Source organism: Theropithecus gelada, chromosome 9 (assembly GCF_003255815.1).
Source record: "Theropithecus gelada isolate Dixy chromosome 9, Tgel_1.0, whole genome shotgun sequence".
NCBI classification, from domain to species: Eukaryota; Metazoa; Chordata; class Mammalia; order Primates; family Cercopithecidae; genus Theropithecus; species Theropithecus gelada.
Window position 1 is genome coordinate 96,995,135 of NC_037677.1, and position 25,152 is coordinate 97,020,286.

The following is a 25,152-nucleotide window of genomic DNA, read 5'->3' on the forward strand; positions in this document are numbered from 1 at the left end:
TCGACTCAATCTTTCTCTGGCACTTGAGTTCTGATTGGCTGAAGGACTTAGAGGGGAAAAAAAAACCTTTAATTAAGTAGATAATCTCGTCTTTGGACGTTTGGCAGCTCCATTTCACCTCCCCTTAACTCTGTTTGGGATCGCTTACACACCAAGGAAGTTGGGCTTTGAGAATTCCATCCCACTGCCACCGAGGAGAATATTTCTCCACCTTGCTTACCCATCTCCCAGTTTTTTGGAATTTTCTCTAGCTGTTACTCCAGAGGATTATGTTTCTTTCAAAGCCTTCTGTGTACATCTCTCTTTTCACCTGTGTCCTCCAACTCAGCCACAGCTGGTAAGTAACCTGGACTCTTACCTGGAGCTGGGAATAGGTAAGTGTATGTAATATGTTGGGTAAAGCTCATTTCATTTCCGGAAATGTAGGAAGCCTTGAGATCTCTCCTAGGAAAAACTGTTCTATGGGGTAGGGCTCTTCCTAAATTTATGGCTGATTTTAGTGAACCTTTAGGACCCCTACCAATAAAGGACTAAATGATGGGAAGGGGGGTTCCTATTTTTATAAATTGCTATTCCACAAATATTCCCCCAAAGTGATTTGAGGGAAAATGGACAGCAGCCCTTTTCACGAAATCCTGATGTCAGCATTGTAGAGAGGAGGAAGGTAGTTCAAAGCAAGTTCTACCGTGTGTTGAATCTGATCTTGAGGTAAAGTCTGGAGACAAAATTCAATGGGATCTTACTTTGCAGTTTCTGACTTTATTTTTTTTTCAGGATATTCTAAGTAATTGCTCAAATTGTCATTTCCTAGACATAAAAAATTTTATTTGAACCACTAAGCGGGCATTGGGTTAACAAACATGTTTGAAACCAGATATTTTAGAAATCTAAAGGTCTTGAGAAATTTATTTAATTTGTTCAATTTACAAAAATTTCTAAATGGTTCAGAAAATCAGATAATGTATATGAAAGTGCTTTGTAAATTATAAACACAAATGCTAAAGAATATCATCTCCATTCTCATTTAGCTCTTGGAAACCACATAAACTATCTATACATGCAACTGTTCATAAGCAAATACACCAGTACACAATAACATACAGAATGCAGGTTGCTAGGGTGTTTGGAGTTTCTCTCCAGTTCAGATATGAGCTCAGTCTGTCTCTTCATCAGTTCTCATTTTGACCATCTATTTAACAAAGATATAAATCCAATTGCTACATAAACTGTTGAGGAAGCAAGAAAAGAAATTTCTTTGCTGAGATAAGCTTCCTTTGAGAATTGAAAACATATTTTTATCGTAAATGAGTGTAGCTGTCTTTATTGAAGTGTTGATAAGAAGTATGCCAACTTCATAAAACTATTTGCAAGTTAATACAATAATCTGCAACATTTCTGATTATAAGCAGAACCACCAATTAGTCCATTTTTAATTGGCGTTTTAATTAAATATTTCAACGTTCAAAAAAAAAGTCTCTCTTCTCTCCCCTTCATGAGAACAAAAAGACAAAAGGGAGAGGAGACTATTTCAGAGCACTTCTACTGATGTTCATGGTATTCTTCAGCTGATTCAGTATCAGCAAAAGAGAAACACGAGATTCCTTTCCCTAGTCACCAGGGCGGTGTGAAGAATTGTTCTATAAAAAATACCTTTACTGTGTGTTCCCTTCCCTGCTGGAGGGGGTCATGTTCATTTCATTCCGATACTGACACAGCCACACTGAAAGGTGGCTGGGTTGCTTGTCTGTCCAAATTCAAGTGTCTGGATTCAAAAAGAAAAAAGGAAAAAGAGACGTGAAAGAAAGTTCTAATTTAAAAAAAAAAAAACAGGGTTTAAGAACCCCTTCTCGCCTTGCCTGACTTTGAGGAGAAAATGTACAAATCTCCTTTATAACACAATTAGATTTTAATTGCTTTTTCCTATAAGCCCCAATTTAAATTAAACATTTGTACTTCACCAAGAATCTGTTTGTGGTGGGATTTGAAAAGTGATTTTTAAATTTAACATTAAATCTTGATTATGCTTCTAATGAAACTATCAGGGTTTTGCATAAGGTCATCTTCCCCTTTATGCCATGCAGAGAAATTTGACCAACCATAGCCTTTGAAATGTTTCTCTTAATACTTCATTATCAACCTTTTATGTAAGGACCTCAAAAGCATTTAACAAATAGAGAACCACAATTTCTGCTTGGCTGTTCAATTGTAGGCCTGCCTGAAATTACTGCCTAAAAGAGTCCATCAACAGAAATTCCTGGGCTTGAAAAGGAGAGAATAATGATGGCATTCACCTATAATATGCAGTTTTACTAGGTAAATCAGTCCAAGATGATATCTTTGAAAAGTATTTGCCACAATTTTTTATAATTGGGACACTTTCAAGGAGAACTGTCTTTTAGTAACTTGAGAAAATTCTTTTCTTTGAATTTGTTTGTCTTAATCCTTATGGCTCCAAAGAAAGAGACTGAGAATGTATGATAAGCCAAGCAGATGATGATGATTATAATGGTGGCCAGAGATGAACCAATTCGATTTTCCTTCCAATGCACTTACTCATCTGGAATGAGCAGGCCTAGAAAGTGTTTTACCTTAACTGGTTGGCCCCATTTTACTCCAAATGATATGTCATCATGACAGTGAGTCTTACCCAGTTCTGTTCATTTCTCACTCTCTCCCCACCTAACTCAGTCACCAAATCAGAAGGATGCCCCGGGACACAGAAGTAAACTAGAGCTCTGATCTCATTCTTCAGCAGAAGTCACCACCTCTACTTCTTTCCAAAGGTCTGCAGCAGGAATTTAAACAGGGTCCATTTCTCTTCTGCAGTAGGGCAAGAATTTGTCTAAAATCTTTGGATTTTAAGGCAGCTTTTGAAAAACATCATCTTTTGGTCCTCTACATGCATGTTTTAGAGTAACCTTTCTATGGCTCTTGAAATCTCATCTGATGATGACATGTGGGACTCCTGATTGGCAAAGGAATCAGTTATTGGAGGAGGGTCTTTGAATCCATATTCTCACCAAGCATTGCATAAAGCTGAAACTCCTGATCTCCACACTATGTGCTACTACTCTTAGGTGTATATTATGAACAATAAAATACAAACTCATTTAAAAATTACTGAATTCATACTGAGGTTCTGTCATAAGATTTTGCCATATTGAGTTTTTCCCACTAACAGATTTAAAAAAACCATATATGATCAAGTGAGGATCCACTAAAACTGTCACGATAGGGGAGGATTCTCATCCTCAAAGAGGCTGGGAATATCCAAAGTTAGAGAAATAAAAAGTAAAGTGTGAGGAACTGCTTTGGAATCTGGAAAAAAAAAAAAAATGCCAGTATAAAAGAGTCACTTAATAGCATCCTTGGTTCATTTAAAAAAAAAAAAAAAAAGTGCCTGATCCATTAAAAAAAAAAAAGCTGGGATTTGTGGAGTAGCTCTGAGGTGGGCTAGATCAGCAGTTGCACTGTAGGAAGGTCTGAGGGCTCTGAGACATAACCAGAGAAGTTTAATTCCCAGGTTTATCATTGAAGGCCTCCACAACTTGAGCCCTATGTGTTTCCTTCCAGAATCTCTATTTCTCTTGTCATGAAAGACAATCACTATTATTATTATAATTATTAATAACAACAAAGGCTGTGAGGATCCTGGGAAAAGACACTTCATTACAGCTCTTGTTATGAGACCAGTTTGTGTGAGTGACAACAAGGATGCTCTAAGATGCATCTTCGTTTTAGTTTTAGTTTTTGGTGGATGACAATATGACACAAAGAAGGATCTCCTTTGTGTGCTACTACACAGTGACAAATGGGGCATTAAAAAAGGACCAGAAGAAAAGGAGTTTTAATCCAAACCCTCTCCTTCCATGGAAATATATTCCTTTTTTTTTTTTTTTCCTTTTTCCCAGCTGGGAAAATTGGTTTAATGCTGCTCTATGTCGGGTGATACTATTATCTCTTGGGACTATTAATAAAATTCCTTTTTTTCTGGGCTCCAATGATGCTTGTCTATTTTCATCAGAAAAGGGGGGGAGAATTCATATGGTTTAGAGAACAAAGTCAATATAATTTTTCTTAGGATAAATCTTTATTTTTCAGAAAGTGGATTTTTTTTTTTTTTTACTCAGTAAAAGATCAGGCTGGGTTAACAGCTGGGGGAAACCCTGAGCTTGGGTCACATAAATAACATTCCCCACTGCCTCCCACTTGAAATATACCTGCACTCCCAGGACCTCTCAACGCAAACTACCATCCACTGTGGACAGACGCTTCAGTCTCATTATAAGCCAAACTTTTATGGTTTGTTTTTCTTAATCTTTATTGTAAGCCCCTGTTATTGATCACTTCATTTCTCTGTATGCTTCTTAGGTTAGAGTTTTCTCCACGCCAAGAGAAAATCAGATCATAAGGGGATCATTTAAATTCACCATCATCTGACCAGTCCAAACTCGCTTTTTAAAAATAGGTTGTTTTCGCAACTTCAGCATCCTATGGTACCAGCACATTATGGGGCTATATTCTGGTAGTCCCAATAAGACCCTATAAGGGGGCCAATAGGTCAGTCTTTCTATGCAGCTCCATAGATGAAATTCTTACACTCTCCAGGCCAAACTGACACCATCCTACATTAGGAGGAATTTCCCCCTTCATTCAAAATGGCAATTACCTTTTGTTGCTCTAAATCTCAGTCCTTTTTCTGTAGTCAGGTTCTCTAGGTTTATCGTACCACACTTCGAAGGTTCCATTCCTTACCAATATCCAGGACACTAAGTAGTGACCCAATAGATTGTCCACATTATCCTGTCTGGTATTTCCTCACCTTAATCCAAGGCATCTGGTGGAGCCCAGATTCTGTAGATTATTGCTTTTCAGAATAATTGGGTTTGTTTTAAAATTTTCACATTAAGGGAAAAACATGTTTTTACAAAGGTTGAGAACAGCATATATAACAAATCCCAATAACTCAGCTTCAACCATTATCAATCTCTGACCAATCACGTTTTACCTATACTTTCTGTAGCATTTTTAACTGCATATTCTCTTAGTCTAAATCTTCCAAGTACCACCATGGTTCAAAATAGGAAAAAGAGGGATAGCAAAAGGATTATGTGTCCTCTGTCTGAGAGACCCAGGCCAGTAATTAGAATGAAGTTTGGGGAACATTGTACATTTCTCCCATTGCCCTTGGGAGAAGATCAAGAACACAAATTGGCAAAAGGGAATAAGTCATTCAAATACATGTTTGAGTTTATTTCTATTGGAGCTGTGGTTGATTAGCAAAGGCAGTAGAAATTGATGGTTGGATCAGATTGAGGAGAGAACATTTTACCATCTATTTGGATTTAATTCCATTAAGCAGTAAAAGTGGCACTAAAGTGCCAAAGCCTGTCAATTTTCCAACCTTAAACTGTTCACCTAGTTGTTTTACAGGATAATTCTTAGAGTTACCATGTACACCTACCTTCTTGATACTGATATAAACTGATATTGTTTCCATCGATGCAACTGAGAACACAAATGTTTTCTAGAGTCTATACTGCAGGGACCAAGGCAACAAGATCAGAAAACAAAATGGAATTCTCTGCCTCCATAATGACTGCGGAAAAAGTTCCCGTGATCCCAGGCTTTCTGGGAATGGTGGCTTGAGCTGTTCCTTAGCAGCTCTCACTTAGAGACCAAGGAAAGGAGCGTGAGTATAGCTTATCCCTGCCACAGTCCTCATTTAGATGCTAAGTGCTGAAGTGCTTTTCTGTAGCTTAGCGTTTCTCAGCAGCGCTTACTACAATACGTAAAGAAGGAAGGAAATGAGGACAGGGAAGATAACCTATCACTCTATAAAATATCCTGGAATGCAAATGACATATCAGTTGCAGGGAAAAAGATGATCCCCCGAACATTTGTGCTTCACTTGTGAAGGAATCTGCCTGAGCTTCTTTTGCAAAGATCCATGGTATAGAGTTGTCCTGTGGGCTATGACATGGCCTTTGCCAACAATCATTTGGCAAGGGCTGGATTTGCGATAATGTGGGATTTTAATATACATTTTTAATATAAGGACTACTGTTAAGACTGTCAGACCTGTTTAACTTTTAAAAAAAATTTTTTGTCAATTGGCTTACAAGACTGGTTTTCTCTTTTCATATTTTAGGGCACTGCATTATTATATAAAAAATTCACATTTATAAAAAACATTTTTAGAATGCTTTACAGGGCTGAACTGCCTCTGAAGAAAGAAATGGACTTTAATTTGGTGAAATAATTATGGGAATATGACCAAAAGCTACGCATTCCTGAAGTTTTCTTTCTATACTCATCTTGAAAAATACCTTCCTTTGGCCCCAATCTCCACTGCAATCATTTCTCCTTTCTTTTTTTTCTTTCAATGCCGTCCTCCTCCAACGAGTCAGCACTAGCTGCTTTCATGTCATAACTCTTCACTCTGTGCAATCTGGCTTGTGTTCTGTTGCCATACTTAAATAGATCCCTCCACTGATACCAGCTTTGTTCCCTCTTGACGTATTTTTAAGTAAGAGGAAATCTGATTTTGAAAGTCTGAATACTTCTCTTCCCTTTAAGACTTCAGATACCTTGTAACTTCTCCCTCCTAATCCCTTCCCCTAGTTAAATAGGAAAGCCTGATTTCAATACTTTGGAATGGGCAAGAATTAGTCATGCTTTTCACCCTTGAAAAATATTTGCATTTTAAACTTAACTCTCTCAAATTGTACAGTGAATAGTTCCGATTTCAAATACCCTCAGGTATTATCAGATAAGAGTAGTGAAGAAAATTTGGGGACCAATGGGATAGTATTTCACAGTTATTAGTAAGACCTACTTTCTATGTAACTGTGTGTGGGGGCACATGTGTGAACATACCTTTGTGTCTGCTCGTGCACGTGTGTTCTACAGGTCAGACATGTGGATGCTGTGGAACAGAGACAGTCACAAGGAAACTCACTCAGAAGAGCTATCTTTGGGCTCTCCGCAGCCCATGGCATCTTGAGAGTTCTATGGAGTGAAAAGCTGCTGTCAGAATTCAAAGAGAAAGCTGCATCACTGGAGCACCTGCCAGCTATAGCCCCAGGCAGCTTCCCTACTCCATATCCTCCCCTTAGCCTTTAATCCTTTGCCCTATATGCCTTCTGTGCTAAATCTTCAGATAGAGAAGATCTACAGTTCACATTCATTCACTACCATTTCTCCTTTCCCCTGGGCCAGCACTCCAATTTCAGTAATCAGACGTCTCTCTCCTAAAGTAGACCAAATTGAGCCTCATGACTCAGAGACACTTTTTTAAAGACAGGATCTCACTCTGTCAGCCAGGCTGGAGTGCACAATCCTGGCTCACTGCAGCCTCGACCTCCCTAGCTCAAGTGATCCTCCCACTTCAGCCTCCCAAGTAGCTGGGACTGTAGGTGTGTGCCACCATACCTGGCTAAATTTTGTATTTTTTGTAGAGACAGGGTCTCACTGCCTTTTAAAAATATCATCGTTACATCCTCTTTTCTGAGCTCCATCCCATTTCTCCATCTTTATTATGATTTTTATTTTTTTTTTTTGTAGAGACAGAGTCTCACTATGTTGCCCAGGCTGATTTCAAACTCCTGGGCTCAAGCAATTGACCCACTTTGTCCCCCTAAAATGCTGAGATTACAGGCGTGAGCCACCATGCCCAGCTGATGACTCAGAGATATTTTATGGACATTAAGAGATGGGATTAAAGGTTGGGGAGAAGTCAGAAATATTACGTAAAGATTTGTGGGGAAAGTGATGAGAGGCAGAACAAAACAAGATCACAGGGCACTAAGATGAAAGTCCTGGGTGGTAAGAGGAAAACATAAAATTCTGCTGATTCATATTCGGAATGTTTGTTTTTTATTTTTTATTTTATTTTATTTTTTGAGACAGAGTCTTACTCTGTCACCTAGGCTGGAGTGCAGTGGTGCAATCTCGGCTGACTGCAACCTCTGCCTCCCAGGTTCAAGCGACTCTCCTGCCTCAGCCTCCCAAGTAGCTGGGACTACAAGTGCAAACCACCATGCCCAGCTAATTTTTGTATTTTTAGTAGAGATGGGGTTTCACTGTGTTAGCCAGGATGGTCTTGAACTCCCAACCTCAGGTGATCTGTCCGCCTCAGTCTCCCAAAGTGCTGGGATTACAGGCGTGAGCCACCACGCCCGGACTATGTTTTGTTTAGATACACAAATAATTACCATCATGTTATAATTGCCCACAGTAGTCAGTACAATAACATGCTGTATAGGTTTGTAGCCTAAGAGCAATAGGCTCTACCATAAAGCATGGGTGTGTAGTAGGCTATCTATCTAGGTGTGTGTAAGTACATTCTATGATGTCTGCACAGTGACAAAATCACCTAATGACACATTTCTCAAAACATATCCCTGTCATGAAGCCATACGCTGTATCCCCTCCCCACCTCTGCCTACAGTGTCCTTTAGTATTTGTTTCTCCCTACTCTTTTATACACAGAACCCAGTGTGAGCAACAACAACAGTGCCTAGAAAATGTGCCCGGAAGATGTCATGCTACCCAGACAAAGCAGGGCCTGTGCCCTGGCAGATGTGGTTCTTTTGTGGACATAGAAGCAGTAGGCTGGTGCAATGAAAGGATAAAAAATTAGCAGAGACGATGTGATAGTTAACTGAGTGTATTCATGAGTGTGTGCAAAACATCACTTAGGCCGCTCAGAAATATTTACCAAGGATTTTTCAGGAATTAGGAGTCCTGGATTAGACAGTGGGAATAAGAGCAAGGGAAATACGGGCTGCAGAAAAGCACAGCAGGTAGAGTGCATGCTCTAGAGTAGGACTGCCTAGGCTCCAGTCCTGGCTTCACCACTTACCTAGCTGTATGAGGCTGGGTGGCCACTCTATGTTTCAGTCTCTGTTTCTGTAAAATGAAAGATATAATAATTTCTACCTTATATAATTGTGATCATTATATGAACTTAAAATATGTAAAACACTTAAAAGTACATGGTCAGTCCTGGCAACACAATGAGACCCTGTCTCTACGAAAAATACAAAATAAGAATATGCCCGGCGCGGTGGCTCACCTCTGTCGTCCCAGCAGTTCGGGAGGCCAACGTGGGTGGATCATTTGAGGTCAGGAGTTCAAGACCAGCTTGGCCAACATGATGAAACCCCATCTCTACTAAAAATAAAAAAATTAGCCAGCATGGAGGAATGTGCCTGTAGTCCCAGCTACTTGGGAGGCTGAGGTGGGAAGATTTCTTGAGTCTGGACAACAAAGCAAGACCCTCTCTCAAAATAAATAAATAAATAAATAAATAAATAAATAAATAAATAAAAGTACTTGGTATGCATGGAATAGACACTCAATGAAAAGTAGAGTATCCACCCCATGGAGTTGCTCTGAAAATTTAAAAAGATGATACAGGTAAAACACTTAGGAGAGTTCCTCACATAGTTGATAAATGCTAGTTATTATTACATGATATGATTAAACTTTATATTGTATCGTATACACACATGTATACTGGACTGCTAACGCAAGGAGAAGAAACAATTGTAAAATTTTGACTTGGCAGTGTAAAAGCACAACTAACCACAGTGATTTATGTAAATCGCTTACCACTTATGCCTAATTACTGTGAAGCACAGCAACAATTATACACAGCACTAAGTGTGTCAGATTAACTTTGCTAAAGGTTTGATTATAGCACTAACCTCTGTGTACATATGCTCAGTGTTCACTCTCTAATACTCTTGTAGTATGATCATCTGCTCATGTAGCACAGTCATCTGCTCACTACATTAAAAAATTAGTGGGAGCACTGGCTTGCCACAGACTTCTTATATTTCTCAAAATCTTTTTGCAGTTCTTTTTCTCCTTACATTATCTGCTGCATCTGATGATCTATCTTTTTTATTTCAAAATCCTTGTATTCAATTCACTTTTATAGGCACTTACTATGTTCAAAGTAGTAGATTAGGAACTGGGGGGTATACAGAGATAATTAAGGCAGCCCATACTTATAGTCGAGTATAAAGGAGGAAAGGGAAACCTTCATATGAAACAGAGAGAACTTGCTGTGAGGCTTCAAGGCGTGCTGGTTGTAGCTTTTGCACTAGTACTTATTCAAGAATAAGTGAGATTTTTAAATAATAGCTTTATTGAGATATAATCTACATACTATAAAAGGCACCCTTTAACAAATCAATGATTTTTTTAGCCAATTCATGGATTTGTGCAACCTTCACCACAATCCATTTTAGAACATTTTAATCACTCCAAAAAGAAACACTTTATTCATTAGCATTCACTCCCCATTCCTCCTCCCTTCAGTCCCTGGAAACTGTGAATCTAGTCAGTTTCCATGAGATTAATTACGCTGGATATTTGATATAAATAGAATCATATTATTTATGACCTTTTGTGTCTGGCTTCTTTCACTCAGAATGATATTTTCAAGGTTCATCCATGTTGTAGCATGTATCCAGTACTTCATTCCTTTCTATGATCAAAACATATTCTATTATGGGTTGGGCATGGTGGCTCATGCCTGTAATCTTGCACTTTGGGAGGCTGAGGGAGGAGGAGTGCTTGAAGCCAGGGGTTTGAGATCAGCCTGGACAATACAGTGAGATCCTGTCTACAAAAAATTAAACAATTAGCCTAGCACAGTGATGTGTACCTGTAGTCCCAGTTACTCAGGAGGCTGAAGCAGGAGGATCACTTGAGCCTAGGAGTTCAAGGCTGCAGTGAGCTATGATGGCACCACTGCACTTCAGCTTGGGTGACAGAGAAAGACCCTGTTTACATTTAAAAAAAAAAAAAAAAAGGCCGGGCGCGGTGGCTCAAGCCTGTAATCCCAGCACTTTGGGAGGCCGAGACGGGCGGATCACGAGGTCAGGAGATCGAGACCATCCTGGCAAACACGGTGAAACCCTGTCTCTATTAAATACAAAAAAACTAGCCGGGCGAGGTGGCGGGCGCCTGTAGTCCCAGCTACTTGGGAGGCTGAGGCCGGAGAATGGCGTGAACCCGGGAGGCGGAGCTTGCAATGAGCTGAGATCCGGCCACTGCACTCCAGCCTGGGTGACAGAGCGAGACTCTGTCTCAAAAAAAAAAAAAAAAAAAAAAAAAGACAAGAAAATAAAGGGCTGGGCGTGGTGGCTCACGCCTGTAGCCTGAGCACTTTGGGAAGCTGAGGCAAGTGGATCCCCTGAGGTCAGGCATTCGAGACCAGCCTGGCCAACATGGTGAAACCCCAGCTCTACTAAAAATACAAAAATTAGCCAGGCATGGTGGTGGACGCCTGTAATCCCAGCTACTTGGGAGGCTGAGGCAGAATTGCTTGAACCTGGGAGGCAGAGGTTGCAGTGAGCCAAGATCACGCCACTGCACTCTAGCCTTGGCAACGGAGTGAGACTCCGTCTCAAAAAAAAAAAAAAAAAGAAAAAGAAAAGAAAACAAAAACATTCTATTTATCCCCCCCTCAGTTGATAGACTTTTTTTTTTTTTTGGCTATTATGAATAATGCTGCTATGAAAATAAATGTACAAGTTTTGTTGGACATATGTTTTCAATTCTCATGAGTATATACCTAGGAGTGGAATTGCTGGCTTATATGGTAACTTCATATTTAACCTTTTGAAGAATTGGCAGACTATTTTCCAAAGTGTCTGCACAATTTTACAATATCAGCAGCAATGTATGATTTCTCCACATCCTCACCAACAGTTGTCTTTTTTATTTTAGCTATATTTGTGGGTGCAAATCCTTGTCATGTTTTTAATTCATATTTCCCTGATGACTAGTGATATTGTGCATCTTTTCATGTGCATATTGGCTATTTGTGTATTTTCTCTGAAGAAATGTCTATTCAAGTCCCTTGCTGATTTTTTAAAAATTTTATTTATTTATTTATTTATTTATTTATTTATTTTGGGATGGAGTCTTGCTCTGTTGCCCAGGCTAGAGTGCAGTGGCACATTCTTGGCTTATTGCAACCTCCACCTCTCGGGTTCAATCGATTCTCCTGCCAGCTTCCCGAATAGCGGGGGACTACAGGCGTGCACCACCATACCTGGCTAATTTTTGTACTTTTGGGTGGAGACAGGGTTTCACCATGTTACCCAGGCTGGTCTCAAACTCCTGACCTTAAGTGATCTGCCCGCCTCAGCCTCCCAGAGTGCTGGTATTACAGGCACTAGCCACTGCGTTGCCAATATTTTCTCCCATTCTGTGAGCTATCTTTTTGCTTTCTTGATGGTGTTTTTAGAAGTGCAAACGTTTTTAATGTTGAAGAAGTTCGATTTATCTGTGCTTTACTTTGTCACTTGTGCTTTTGGTATCATAGCTATAACACCACTGCCGAACCCCATGTCACAAAAATTTACACGCATCCTTTGTTCTAAGAGTTTTATAGTTTTTGCAGTTACACTTAAGTATATGATACATTTTGAGTTAATTAAAGGGGATGGGGAGTTGCAATTTTAAATAAATGTATGTTGTGCAATAACAATCCAACTTAATCCTTTTGTATGTGTATATCCAGTTGCCCCAGAGCCACTGGCTGCAAATACTAAGAATAGGTGAGATTTAGCAGAACAGCCGAACAAAGGTACAGAGGCATGAATGCATGGAGGCCCAGGAATAGCAACTGGTTCAGCCTGAATAGAGGATTGGACAAGTAGGGATATTTAATGGGAAACGAGACTGGAAAGGTTATGTAGTCAGATTATGGAGGGTCTTGAGTACCAAAAGTTGGAGAACTGTGGAAGATTCTTGAGCAGAAGAATGACATCAGAATCAGTCTTTCAGAAGATTGGTCTAGCTGAAGACTATACCTGTATTGGAATGGGGGTAAACAATGTAAGCAGAGAAGTCAGAACTTCTATGGTGGTCTAGGTGGGAGATCACAGCTAAGACTGTGACAGTAAGAGTAGAAAAGAGGGAGCTGATAAGCAAAAAGTATGAGAGGCACAATACACATAAGTCCTGGTAACCTATTGGATGATGACAGCAAATTGGTAGAGACTTGGCAAAATGGTGGTTCCATTAATAATAATAATAATAATAATAATAATAATAATAATAATAAAAGTCAGGAGAAGTAGCTAGTTTGGTAGGAAAGATGAGTTAGCTTTTAGATAAACCGTCTTCACAATTTGAAACATTCCCAGTAGAGAAATCTAACTTTCACATGGAAATGCAGCTCTGGATCTCAAGAAAGCAGTCAGGGCTGAAATTAAGGCTTTGGGAGATATCACTTAATCATGATTGTTAGAACCATGCACATAAATGAGGAAGTCCCCCTCTCTCTCTAGATAGCAGCTCCTTTAGAGTTTTCTCAGACGATATTTCTTCCTACTACCACCCCTAAATGTGGGTTCCTGCATTCGTTCATTCAACAAACATTAAAATACATTTAATAAACATCATTAAATGCTTATTATTGCCAGACATTGTTCAAGGCACTGGTAATATTTGATGAACAAAATAGAGCAATCAACAAACAAAAAAAACTTGCCTTAATAAAGCTTACAGCCTAGTGGGAGGAGGCAAACAGTAAATAAATATATATGTAAAGCATATAGTGTTCATAAGCAGAGAAAGGGGATGGGGGAGATGGAGTTGTGATTTTAAACAGGATGATGACGGAAAGCCTCAGGGAGAAGGACACATGTGATTAAAAGGCTGATGTAGGTGAAGGAACAAACTATGTAGATATCTGAGTACAAAGCATTCCAGGATTCCAGGAACAGAGAACATGCAATGACCCCGAGGCTGGAGAGTGCCTGGTGGGTGAGAGAAACAACAAGGAGACCAGCACAGCTGGCGAAGAGTAGTGAGGGGAAAGCAGCAGATCAGGTCAGAGGCATAAATGGAGGCCAGATTGTGTAGGGGCTTATAAACCACAGTAAGAATTTGACTTCTGTTTGGTGTGAGATAGGAAATTATTAGAGGATTTTGAGCAGAAGGTGGCAACATCTGATCTGTATTTTAAAGGTATCAATCTTTAAACAGACCACTCATTTTGAAAATAGAATTTGGGAGAATAAAGGCAGAAGCAGGGAGGTCAATCAGATGGCTTTTACTGTAATCCAGAGAAGAGATGACAGCTTGAGCCAGGGTGACAACAGCGAAGGTGTTGAGAACTGGTTAGATGCTGGATATATTTTGAGTTGGAGCTAGCACGATTTGAGAACAGACTGAAACAGGATGTGAGAGAAAGAAAGGAGTCAAAGATGACTCTTGGCTGGGCATGGTGGCTCATGCCTGTAATCCCAGCACTTTGGGAGCCTGAAGTGGGCAGATTGCTTGAGGTCAGGAGTTCGAGACCAGCCTGGCCAATGTGGCCAAACCCCATCTCTACTAAAAATACAAAAATTAGCTGGACACGGTTGCACATGCCTGTAATCCCAGCTTCTTGGGAGGCTGAGGCACAAGAATTGCTCGAACCTGAGAGGCAGAGGTTGTAATGAGCCAAGATGGTGCCACTGCACTCTAGCCTGTGCGACAGAGCAAGATTCTGTCTCAAATAAAAAGAAAAGAACAAAAAAGAAAAGTGACTCGTTATGATTTTTGTCTGAGTAACTAGGAGGAACAGTCCTTTACTTAGATGGAGAAGACTACAGAAGGGGTAGGCTTGGGTGGTGGCAGCAAGGATCAGGAGTTCAGTTTTGGACATGTTAAGTTTGAGATGCATATTAAACACTGAAGGAGAGATGCCAAGAATACAGTTGGATATGCAAACCTAGAGTTCAAGCAAACATCTGAGAAGAGGTGGGAGGGTTCAGGAAGGCATGAACTCTTTGAATGGTCCTGAATCTGGGTAATAGTGTCAGCAACTGTACAACCTCATGGGAAATGGGAAGCTTGTACCTTCATCTGGGAGTATAATGGTTTTACCATGTTCTGTCTACATAGCAGCCTCCATTTGTTAAAATTTATATCTTAAAACAAATTTACATCTTCAATGTTTGTTAGCATCTTTCCTTCAATCACATAACTGTCCCTAGGTGGCACCCATACAAACACTTAAATTCCTTCCTTTCTGGTTCTCTTTGCATCTTCTCACAACTCACTATATTTTCTGAAATCTATATTTTACTTCCAAAAGGAAACCATGCCATTGTTTCATTGACCAAGAACAAGATCCTCCTCCTTTGGTACTCACTACAGGACAGTCTTTTCTTTTTTTTTTTTGAGATGGAGTCTCGCTCTGTCGCCCAGGCTGGAGTGCAGTGGTGCAATCTCGGCTCACTGTAACCTCCACCTCCTGGGTTCGAGTGATTCTCCTTCATCAGCCTCCTAAGTAGCTGGGATTACAGGCATGCGTCACTATGCCCGGCTAATTTTTGTACTTTTAGTAGAGATGGGGTTTCACCATGTTGGTTAGGCTGATCTCAAACTCCTGACCTCGAGATCTGCCCACCTTGGCCTCCCAAAGTGCCGGGATTACAGGCGTGAACCACCACACCCAGATGAGTCTTTTCTTAATATAGGATATTTTGGATATGAATAAGCCAGCCATAAGGTTCAAATATGTCTGCAAATAACTCGGAGGTTAACAATACAAGTCGGCCCGGCGCAGTGGCTCACGCCTGTAATCCCAGCACTTTGGGATGCGAGGTGGGCAGATCACCTGAGGTTGGGAGTTCGAGACCAGCCTGGCCAACATGGTGAAACCCCGTCTCTACTAAAATTACAAAATTAGCCAGGCATAGTGGCACACGCCTGTAATCCCAGCTACTTGGGAGGCCAAGACAGGAGAATCACTTGAACTTGGGAGGCGGAGGCTGCAGTGAGCCGAGATCATGCCACTGCACTCTAGTCTGGGCAAGACAGAACAAGACTCCATCTCAAAAAACAAACAAACAAAAAAACACAAGTCCCAGGAGGCGGAGTCTGCAGTGAGCTGACATCGCACCACTGCACTCCAGCCTAGGCAAGATAGAGCGAGACTCTGCCTCAGAAAAACAAAACAAAGCAAAACAAAACAAAAACACGTATCACTTTAAAGGAATGTTGTCCAAATAAGGCCTATAGTGTTGTTCCCTGACAGGTGCTCAATTAAGTCTCATTCATTGATCAGTTGGGCTAGACCAGGACATCATACAAATCTTTGCATATAGTAGAATCTTCCAGGAAATAATTCTCTAGAATCTCTGTCTATCACTCCCTGTAGTTCTGATTTAGACTCCTTTCACAGGCAGACTCTTCACCCTGACTATGGCAAAGCTTTTTGTCACTCAATTTGCTTTGCTGTTTTGTTTTCTTTCCTGATAATTTCTGTCTTAAGGAAAATGGGAACTAGCTATGTCAGGCTTGGTAATGTCCAAATCTTTGAACATTATTCCTAACATAAAAAATGCCTTTCTGAGTCAGAACAAGCTCAGGCCCCTTTCCCCAAGGCAAAGCGGCTTCACTGACTCCTCTGACATGTCTTTAAGGATCAGAAATTCATCTCCAAACCTATAACAGCTTTGGAAATTGTGAATTCATTTAAGTCATCTGAATTTTATTTTGTGTTTTGCTGGTACTACTACACCTGACCGACCAGTGCTTCTTTTCAGTTGACTTAACGTTGCCTACCAAGCTTTAAAAAGTAGGCCTTAGTGGCCAGGCACGGTGGCTCACACCTGTAATCCTAGCACTTTGGGAGGCCGAGGATCACGAGGTCACGAGATCAAGACCATCCTGGCTAACACGGTGAAACCCCGTCTCTACCAAAATACAAAAAAAAAAAAAATTGGCCGGGCATGGTGGTGGGTGCCTATAGTCCCAGCTACTCGGGAGGCTGAGGCAGGAGAATGGCGTGAACCCGGGAGGCAGAGTTTGCAGTGAGCCGAGATCACACCACTGCACTGTAGCCTGGGCAACAGAGTGAGACTCTGTCTAAAAAAAAAAAAAAAATAGGCCTTAGTTTTGCTAGACTTCATAGTAATTTTGATTTTCTAAAATTCTATTACAACTCGTTTAGAATCTTTTTCATCTTCTCATATGGCAGCCTCTTAGTTTGTTAATACTGGTTTTCAAAAACTACTCACATTTTTGGTGTTGTATGTGTTTTGTATGAAGAGAGTCAGTCAAGCTCTTTTGGCCTGCCAAGAGACTAAACTTTCTTGGTCTATTTCATTTCCAGTCCCCTTTCTGGTGATGTTCAGCATCTTATTGACCTTCAGAATTGCAGGGGTACACCAGATTTCATGGAACAATACATAATAATTCCCACATTACTTCCTCACATTATAATGGAAAAAGAAAGATAATAGATTCTGATTTTCAAATGCCTATACTGGTCATTCTCCAAGTCTCTAGCCCTGCAGATCATGTGTGTATGTACATATATATTTAACTTTTTATTTTTAGATAATTATAGATTTGCAAGACATGTACAGGGAAGAAATGTACAGGGAAGTCGCATGTACGCTTGCCCCAACCTTCCCCAGTGTGAACACCTTACAGTGTTAGTACAGTATCCATGAAGCTTATTCAGACTTCACCATTTTTACATGCACTTGTTTGTACATGTACTCATGTGTGTGGCTTTATGCAATTTTGGCATGTGTAGCCTTGTATAACCATAGTCAAGACATTTGGCCATCCCCCCAAGACTTTCTCATGTTACTCTTTATAGCCACATCCATCCCCCATCCCAAATCCTTGGCAACCACTAATCTGTCCTCCAGCTCTATAATTATATAATGTATATTATTTCACTATTGTTATGTAAATAGAATCATGCAGTACGTATCCTTCCGAGATTGACTTTAATCATCCGTAACTTCCTTCAGGTTCATCCAAGTTGTTGCATGTATCAACAGACCAGTCCCTTTTATTGTTAATATTCCATGGTATGAATGTAGCACAGTTTTCTAAACCATTCACCCTTTGAAGGACATTGGGTAGTTTCCAATTTTTGACTATTATGAATAAAGTGGCTATGAGCATCTAGGTACAACTTTCTGAGTGAAAATAAGTCTTCATTTCTCTGGGATAAATGCCCAAGAGTGCAATTGCTGAGTCATATGGCAAGTTCATTTTTAGTTTAGTTTAGTTTTTTTTTTTTTTTTCTGAGACAGAATCTCACTCTGTCACCCAGACTGGAGTGCAGCGGTGCAATCTCAGCTCATTGCAGCCTCTGCCTCCAGTATTCAAGTGATTCTTGTGCCTCAGCCACCTGAGTAGCTGGGATGATAAGCACATACCACCATGCCTAGCTATTTTTTTTTTTTTTAAGTAGAGATTGGGTTTCGCCATGATGCCTAGGCTGGTCTTGAACTCTTGGATTCAGGTGATCCACCCACCTCAACCTCCCAAAGTGGTAGGATTACGGACGTGAGCCACTGCACCCAGCCCATTTTTAGCTTTAAAAGGGGCAGCCAAGCCATTTTCCCAAGTCAGATGACTTATTTTTAGAGTTTAATTATGACTCAATCCCTAGAGAGAGATTCCACTGTTTACTTCTTACTAATTAGAGAAGTATCCTTCTAACATCCCATAGAGTCAGATGAACTTGGATTCAAATCCTGCTTCACTCACTCACTAGCTGGGTGAGCCTGAACACATGTTCAACTTTTCTGGAGTCTCAGATTTCCTATTTGCAAAATAGAGATAATAATGCCTGAGACAGTAAGGATTTAACAAGATCAACATAAAATACTGAGAGTAGAGCATAAGGAACATAGTCAGGAGTTAATGCTAGCTCTCTCCCCACTTCATGGCAGAATAATCAGCAACCATTACTATCAAGTTTATGGTACTAGAAATTTTACCTGGCTTTAAAAATGCAAGGAAATTATACTACTTTTATTAATGTTCTTTTCTACTAAGTTGTGTGTGTGTGTGTGTGTGTGTGTGTGTGTGTGTGTGTGTGTGTGTTTAAATGGAATTTCGCTCTGTCGCCCAGGCTGGAGTGCAGTGGCATGATCTCGGCTCACTGCAACCTCCACCTCCCAGGTTCAAGTGATTCTCATGCCTCAGCTTCCTGAGTAGCTGGGACTACAGGTGTCCACCACCGTGCCCCGCTAATTTTTGTATTTTTAGCAGAGACAGGGTTTCGCCATGTTTGGCCAGGCTGGTCTCGAACTCCCGACCTCAAGTGATCCGCCTGCTTCAGCCTCCCAAAGTGCTGGGAATACAGGCATGAGCCACCCCACCAGGCTGTAAACTATCTTTAGTAGGTTTGTTATGCACAGTGTTTCCTGGGTAAAACTAGTTGCCCTTTCTTCCTATTAATTACATGTGCTGAAGTAATTCTTACCACTCTTGGAAGCAGAAACAAGTTGGTGTCTCTGCATTATATTCTGTTTTTGTTTTTTCTCTTATAGGTCAGTGAACAATTTCCTGATGACTGGTCCAAAAGTAAGAACAAATTCCTTTAATTGATACGGATTTCACTAATCTTAGCCTGTTGACTAAAGATGATAAATACAGATTTTTCATCATATCCACATCTTTTGTTACGCTGTATATATTACAGATAGAAAGACTAAGACCCAGAGGGTGTTAGGGACACATCTAAAACCACATAGCAAGCCATTGTCAGAGCCAAGATAAGAACTCAGGAGCACTAATTCTGAATTTATGGCTAGAATTTCCAGAGCCATAAAAGTCAACAGCCTTTTATAGGTGTCAGGCTGCAAAGTCACACATCCTTCTCAGTGCCCCGTGGTGGGATGCAGTTTCCCATGTTTAAAATGCTGGAATTGTACTACATGATCTTTACATTCATGGGCATTTTCAGTTCCAAAATGTTATTTTCTAAGATGGTCATGTGACGAGAACTGCTTAAATTTCATGAATTGTGTGATTTGGGCTCATTTTGGAGAGGCAGGATAGTTTAATGAATAAAGGTGAATAAAGGATGACAGGGACTAGAGTCTGATAAAACTGGTTTCATTTCTAGTTCTGCCATTTGCTAGCTCTGCGACTTTGGGGAAATCACTTTAGCTCATTCCCTGAGCCTCGGTTTCCTAATCTATAAAATAGTGCCTATTTCACAGGTTATCTGTGATGTCAAATGAGACAGCATATTTAAAGTGCTTACTCCATCATTATTTTGGAGGGATGGGAGAGTGAGTAGGAAGGGAGGTGTTTGGTCAGTTTAGGGTAAATTCCTCCTAAGTTCAGTCTGAGTTTTTACCCCTATGTCCCTACAGGCTTACCTGATTTACTCCAGCAGTGTGGCAGCTGGTGCCCAGAGTGGTATTGAAGAATGCAAGTATCAGTTTGCCTGGGACCGCTGGAACTGCCCTGAGAGAGCTCTGCAGCTGTCCAGCCATGGTGGGCTTCGCAGTGGTAAGAAAAGCTTCAGCCACAGCTCCCTGGACCCCCTGGTTACAGGTTAGAGTCCCAGGGATAGTCCCTTGTCTCCTCGACACACTTATTCCTCACCTGCTCTCTTCTCTTAGGTCATCTCCCTCTCCAGGATCTTCTCTTTTCCTTTTCTACTTCCTTTTTCCCACCTATAGAGTTTTTTCTTTCTTTCTCAACACTCTCATTGCTCAACAAATGGATATTGCCTTACTCCCAATCCCATACCATCCTTGGCCTCCCAGTTGGCTAAAGGTCTCCTCACAAGGTAAGTAATATCAGGAGGTAGGCAGGGGTCACAATTTCTCATACCCCTTAGCCCCTTCCTTAGCAGAGAGGTACTGGGCAAGTGGAGAGTGACTTGGAGGCCAGATTCCCATGGAGAAGATAAGATAAAGAGTGGCCATGCCAGTAAATGAAAGAGCTGCCAATCAGAGGTTCTTTTCAAGACTAACTGCACATGACTCTTAGACCCCAGTGTTCCAGGAGGAATTGGGGATGGGTTCTTTACAACCTAGCCTTCAGATTCATCTCCCTCCCCATTTCTTCCTCAGGCTCTTTCCAACCTAAATCATTTACAATCATGTGTGTCAACAGTACCCTAGTCACCTGGTCATAAAATGTGTGACCTGAAATGACAGGAGGTGAGAAGAGTAGGGCTAATTCCAGGGATGGAGCAGACCATGGAAGAGGGTAAGATACATTGTAAAGATGGGAAGGCCAGGCACAGTGGCTCAAGTTTGTAATCCCAAGCTCTTCAGGAGGACGCAGTAGGAAGACTGAGCCCAGAGTTCCAGACAAGCCTGGGCAACATAGTGAGATCCTCTCTCTGCAAAAAATAAAAGTTAAAAAATAATAATAAAGATGGGGAAATAGGATGGAGCTAGGGAAAGAGGATATAATGATGGTTATTAAAGAAAGGTAGCATGTCTGGTATTTCTTTAAGCTGCAACCCTTCCCTCTAACTCTGGATTTTTGGTTCCTGCTAGCTAATCGGGAGACAGCATTTGTGCATGCCATCAGTTCTGCTGGAGTCATGTACACCCTGACTAGAAACTGCAGCCTTGGAGATTTTGATAACTGTGGCTGTGATGACTCCCGCAATGGGCAACTGGGTGAGTAGTAATGTGGGGATGGGTACCATAGGCCAGCTCAATTCACATAAAGAATGAAAAGCCTAGTGGGGGTAAAGAAGAGCTGTATTTTTCTAAATATGAAGAAAATCATGCGGAAGATGGGTGAACGAGTTTGATCCCAAGCCCTACAATGACAAGCCAGGCTAAATGTAGCTTAGGACCTTCTTGTCCCATTGAGTAGTTTCCTTAATTTAAACATAATAATAAAGAAGCAACACTCTGGGGATTCCTCTGTTGCTTCTCTCAAACACAAGGGGAACTTCCTTCCGTGTTGCCTATCCCCGTCTACTTTCCACTCTTTACCTCCAGTGCTGTCTCCAATCCTGTGCCCTCCTGACCAATTTCCAACATCATTGTTCCATATTTCAATTGTACCCCTTTCCCACTCAATGCTTGAGCTTTCCTCATCTTTTTGGCACCATTTTGTCCCTTCTGGACCTCAATCACCAGCAGGGCACGTGCACCCTCTGCCCATGGGTAGAGGCACTGTTGGCAGAGGAGTGTCCTGGCGCCTTGCAAAGAATCCACTCGGCAACTACTTACGTCATTGAGCTCTGAGCAGGGGATTGGCTAAACCTGGAAGTGGGCGTGTAAAGGTGGCAAAAACAAATATAGACGGCAACTGATCTGGATACAGGGTACTCGCCCAACCTTAATCCTCTCCTATCCTGGACCCCCCACCCCGAACCCAGTTAGAAACAGCAGCCCAGGAGGCTCTGCGCCCGCTTGCTTAATGACCTGTCCTCCCCCTGCACTTTTCCAGGGGGCCAAGGCTGGCTGTGGGGAGGCTGCAGTGACAATGTGGGCTTCGGAGAGGCGATTTCCAAGCAGTTTGTCGATGCCCTGGAAACAGGACAGGATGCACGGGCAGCCATGAACCTGCACAACAACGAGGCTGGCCGCAAGGTGAGTCCCGCAGCCCTTGGGAATAGGCAGCTGCTGGCTCCATCCACTACGAGCTCCAGGTGTGGACAACTCTTCCGTTCATTTAAAAGACTGGCAAAATAAGGTACCAAGTGGGCTGGTCCAGTAAACTAACTAGACTCGGCGCAACTCCCGCAGGGGCAGTTAAACTCGCCACGCGCTTAAGCTCGGGTCTCTCACTCCTAGCTCTCTCCCCAGGCAGTGAAGGGCACCATGAAACGTACGTGCAAGTGCCATGGCGTGTCTGGCAGCTGCACCACGCAGACCTGTTGGCTGCAGCTGCCCGAGTTCCGCGAGGTGGGCGCGCACCTGAAGGAGAAGTACCACGCAGCACTCAAGGTGGACCTGCTGCAGGGTGCTGGCAACAGCGCTGCCGGCCGCGGCGCCATCGCCGACACCTTTCGCTCCATCTCCACCCGGGAGCTGGTGCACCTGGAGGACTCCCCGGACTACTGCCTGGAGAACAAAACGCTAGGACTGCTGGGCACCGAAGGCCGAGAGTGCCTGAGGCGCGGGCGGGCCCTGGGTCGCTGGGAACGCCGCAGCTGCCGCCGGCTCTGCGGGGACTGCGGGCTGGCGGTGGAGGAGCGCCGAGCCGAGACCGTGTCCAGCTGCAACTGCAAGTTCCACTGGTGCTGCGCAGTCCGCTGCGAGCAGTGCCGCCGGCGGGTCACCAAGTACTTCTGCAGCCGCGCAGAGCGGCCGCGGGGGGGCGCTGCGCACAAACCCGGGAGAAAACCCTAAGCGTTTCCTCTGCCCCCTCCTTTTCCCACCGGTTCTTGGCTTCTTTTAGAGACCCCAGTAATTGTGGAACCTAGGGAAAGGGGAACCCGCTCCAGACCTAGGGATCCTGAGAAGGAGAGACTGCAAATTCTCCGAAGCTTGCCACTTTCCAGCCTGTTTCCCCAATTCCTCTGTGCTCTCCTAGGGCGCTGTTTGAAGCCTCCTCGCAGCCACACCTAGGTCTGACTGAGAACTCAGGCTTTGAGCTACTGATCTTCCTTGGATTAGGACGAGAACAGGTGTTCCTCCTCCCCTTTCTTAGCAGCCCTAATGTCTGACCTAGCCTATCAAGCCTTAGGCGCTGGAAGAACCCTTCTCAGACACGCAGGGCCCAGGTAAAGCCAAAGCTTTGCCCTTTTGCCCACTGCTGCCCCTCTCTTCTGCACAGCTCCTCCCCTGCTACCTGCTGACCCAGACTCCCCAGGAATCTTGAATGCTTTCTCTCCTCTTCTCCCTTTCCTTTCTTTCCCAGAAAAACTGAGGAAACTGGCCCCGGCAAAGCATGTCTTTGGGGTTGGTTCCTAGAGGCAGAAGTTGAAGATGGAGGAAGAGGGAGCTCCTCTGGAGTGCTGATTTGAACACCAAGGGTGCTACTCATCCTTGTGGTATCATGTCATGATAGACTTTACTAGTGGGGCAATGACCTTCCTAGACAATCACCCAAGGGACTCTAGATACATACCCCAAAGGTCTAGGAAATACGTTAAGGGTAGATTACAGTCATTTCCTACCCTTTAGAGGTACCTTCTACCTTCTCCTGACCTACTTCCTCCTAGCAACCAACTTTACCTCTTCTTCTTCCCCAAAGGATCTTTGTTCCTCTGAGCCAAGACTGAGGTAAATAAAGCCACTTTCCTGTTCAGATCCTGGTCTGCACCTCTAGGGGCAGGTCATAAGAAGGAGAAACTGAGACCCTTCCTTATCACTAACCTGGTTCTCAAACAGGCAGGATTCACAGCACTGGATATCTTCCTTCGATGAGTAAACTTCCTGCAATGAAACTGTTGCTAATGGGAAGTTCAGCACCTTGAACCTTAATTTATTGCAGTCATTGTGATATGTGCTCTTTTTCTAGGTACTGCACTTATTCTTGAGGATATTGGGGTGGGGTGTGGTAACAGATACAACCTGTGGGCTCTCTCCTCCCTCCCCTCTTGGCAGGATACCATCCTCCCTAGAGCCTCACTTCCCTGGTCGCCCAAGCAGTTATCTGGATTGAGGCTAAGCTGCCAAGGATTAGTAAATCATCTATATAAATCTTCTAATACATTCACTCAATAGCTGTGAGCTTGCTGCTTGTGGTACTTGAGTCTTCTGGTTTTATTCTCAGAGAGGAGCACAGCAGGGACTTGTTTATGAAACAGAGCAAGACCTTGGGTAGGGAAGAACCAATCCCTGACAGACCGTCTGTAGCCCAAGGAGCTCCCCAGCCAGCTTCCTTGCCCTAGGACAGTCCCAGGTCTGGGGCTGGGCAGCTCTTCTAGAGCAGAACTGGTCAGATGTTAGATGACCCCAACCTTCCTCTCCCAGAGTAGGAGAAAGCAGTGTGACTGGCTCCAAGTAACAAAAGCCAAGACTCTAGGGGCTCACCTGTAAGAGTCAAGGGTTCCCGTAATCCAAACTAAGGCAATAGCCAGGTCAGATCCCAAACCCCTGGCCTCACCCACATACCTTCTGGTCTTGCCAACACTTACTGAGAGAGTTTCCCCTTCCTGACCCGGGATACACTTCCTTTCAGGGGTTCCTAGTGCTTCATTTCCAGCTCTATCAGCAAAAGGCCCTTCACGCCTTCCCTCCACTTTTATATGAGCCTCCCAACTCACCTTTTCTCCTTAACCAAGAAGTAGCATATACTAACCTACCTGTCCCACTTTGCAGAATTGCTTGATAATGTACACGAAGAAAGTTTGGCAAGGCAGCTAGAAAATTTAAAAGTACAATGTTGTAAAGTAAAGCTGCATTCTCCAGGAAGTCTCTTAGCATAAAAGCAGGAGAA

At 42.5% G+C, this 25,152-nt stretch overlaps 1 protein-coding gene across 1 annotated transcript; it reads left to right on the forward strand.

Annotated features, from left to right (window-relative positions):
* The first annotated feature begins 141 nt into the window (after window positions 1-141).
* Window positions 142-24,039, forward strand: WNT8B (Wnt family member 8B). The gene is made up of 6 exons (XM_025397356.1): window positions 142-337; window positions 19,329-19,362; window positions 20,160-20,298; window positions 21,303-21,428; window positions 22,213-22,355; window positions 22,572-24,039. The coding sequence occupies exons 1-6, from the start codon at window positions 270-272 to the stop codon at window positions 23,115-23,117; spliced, it is 1,056 nt and encodes a 351-aa protein (XP_025253141.1). The 5' UTR covers window positions 142-269; the 3' UTR covers window positions 23,118-24,039.
* The last annotated feature ends 1,113 nt before the right edge of the window (window positions 24,040-25,152 follow it).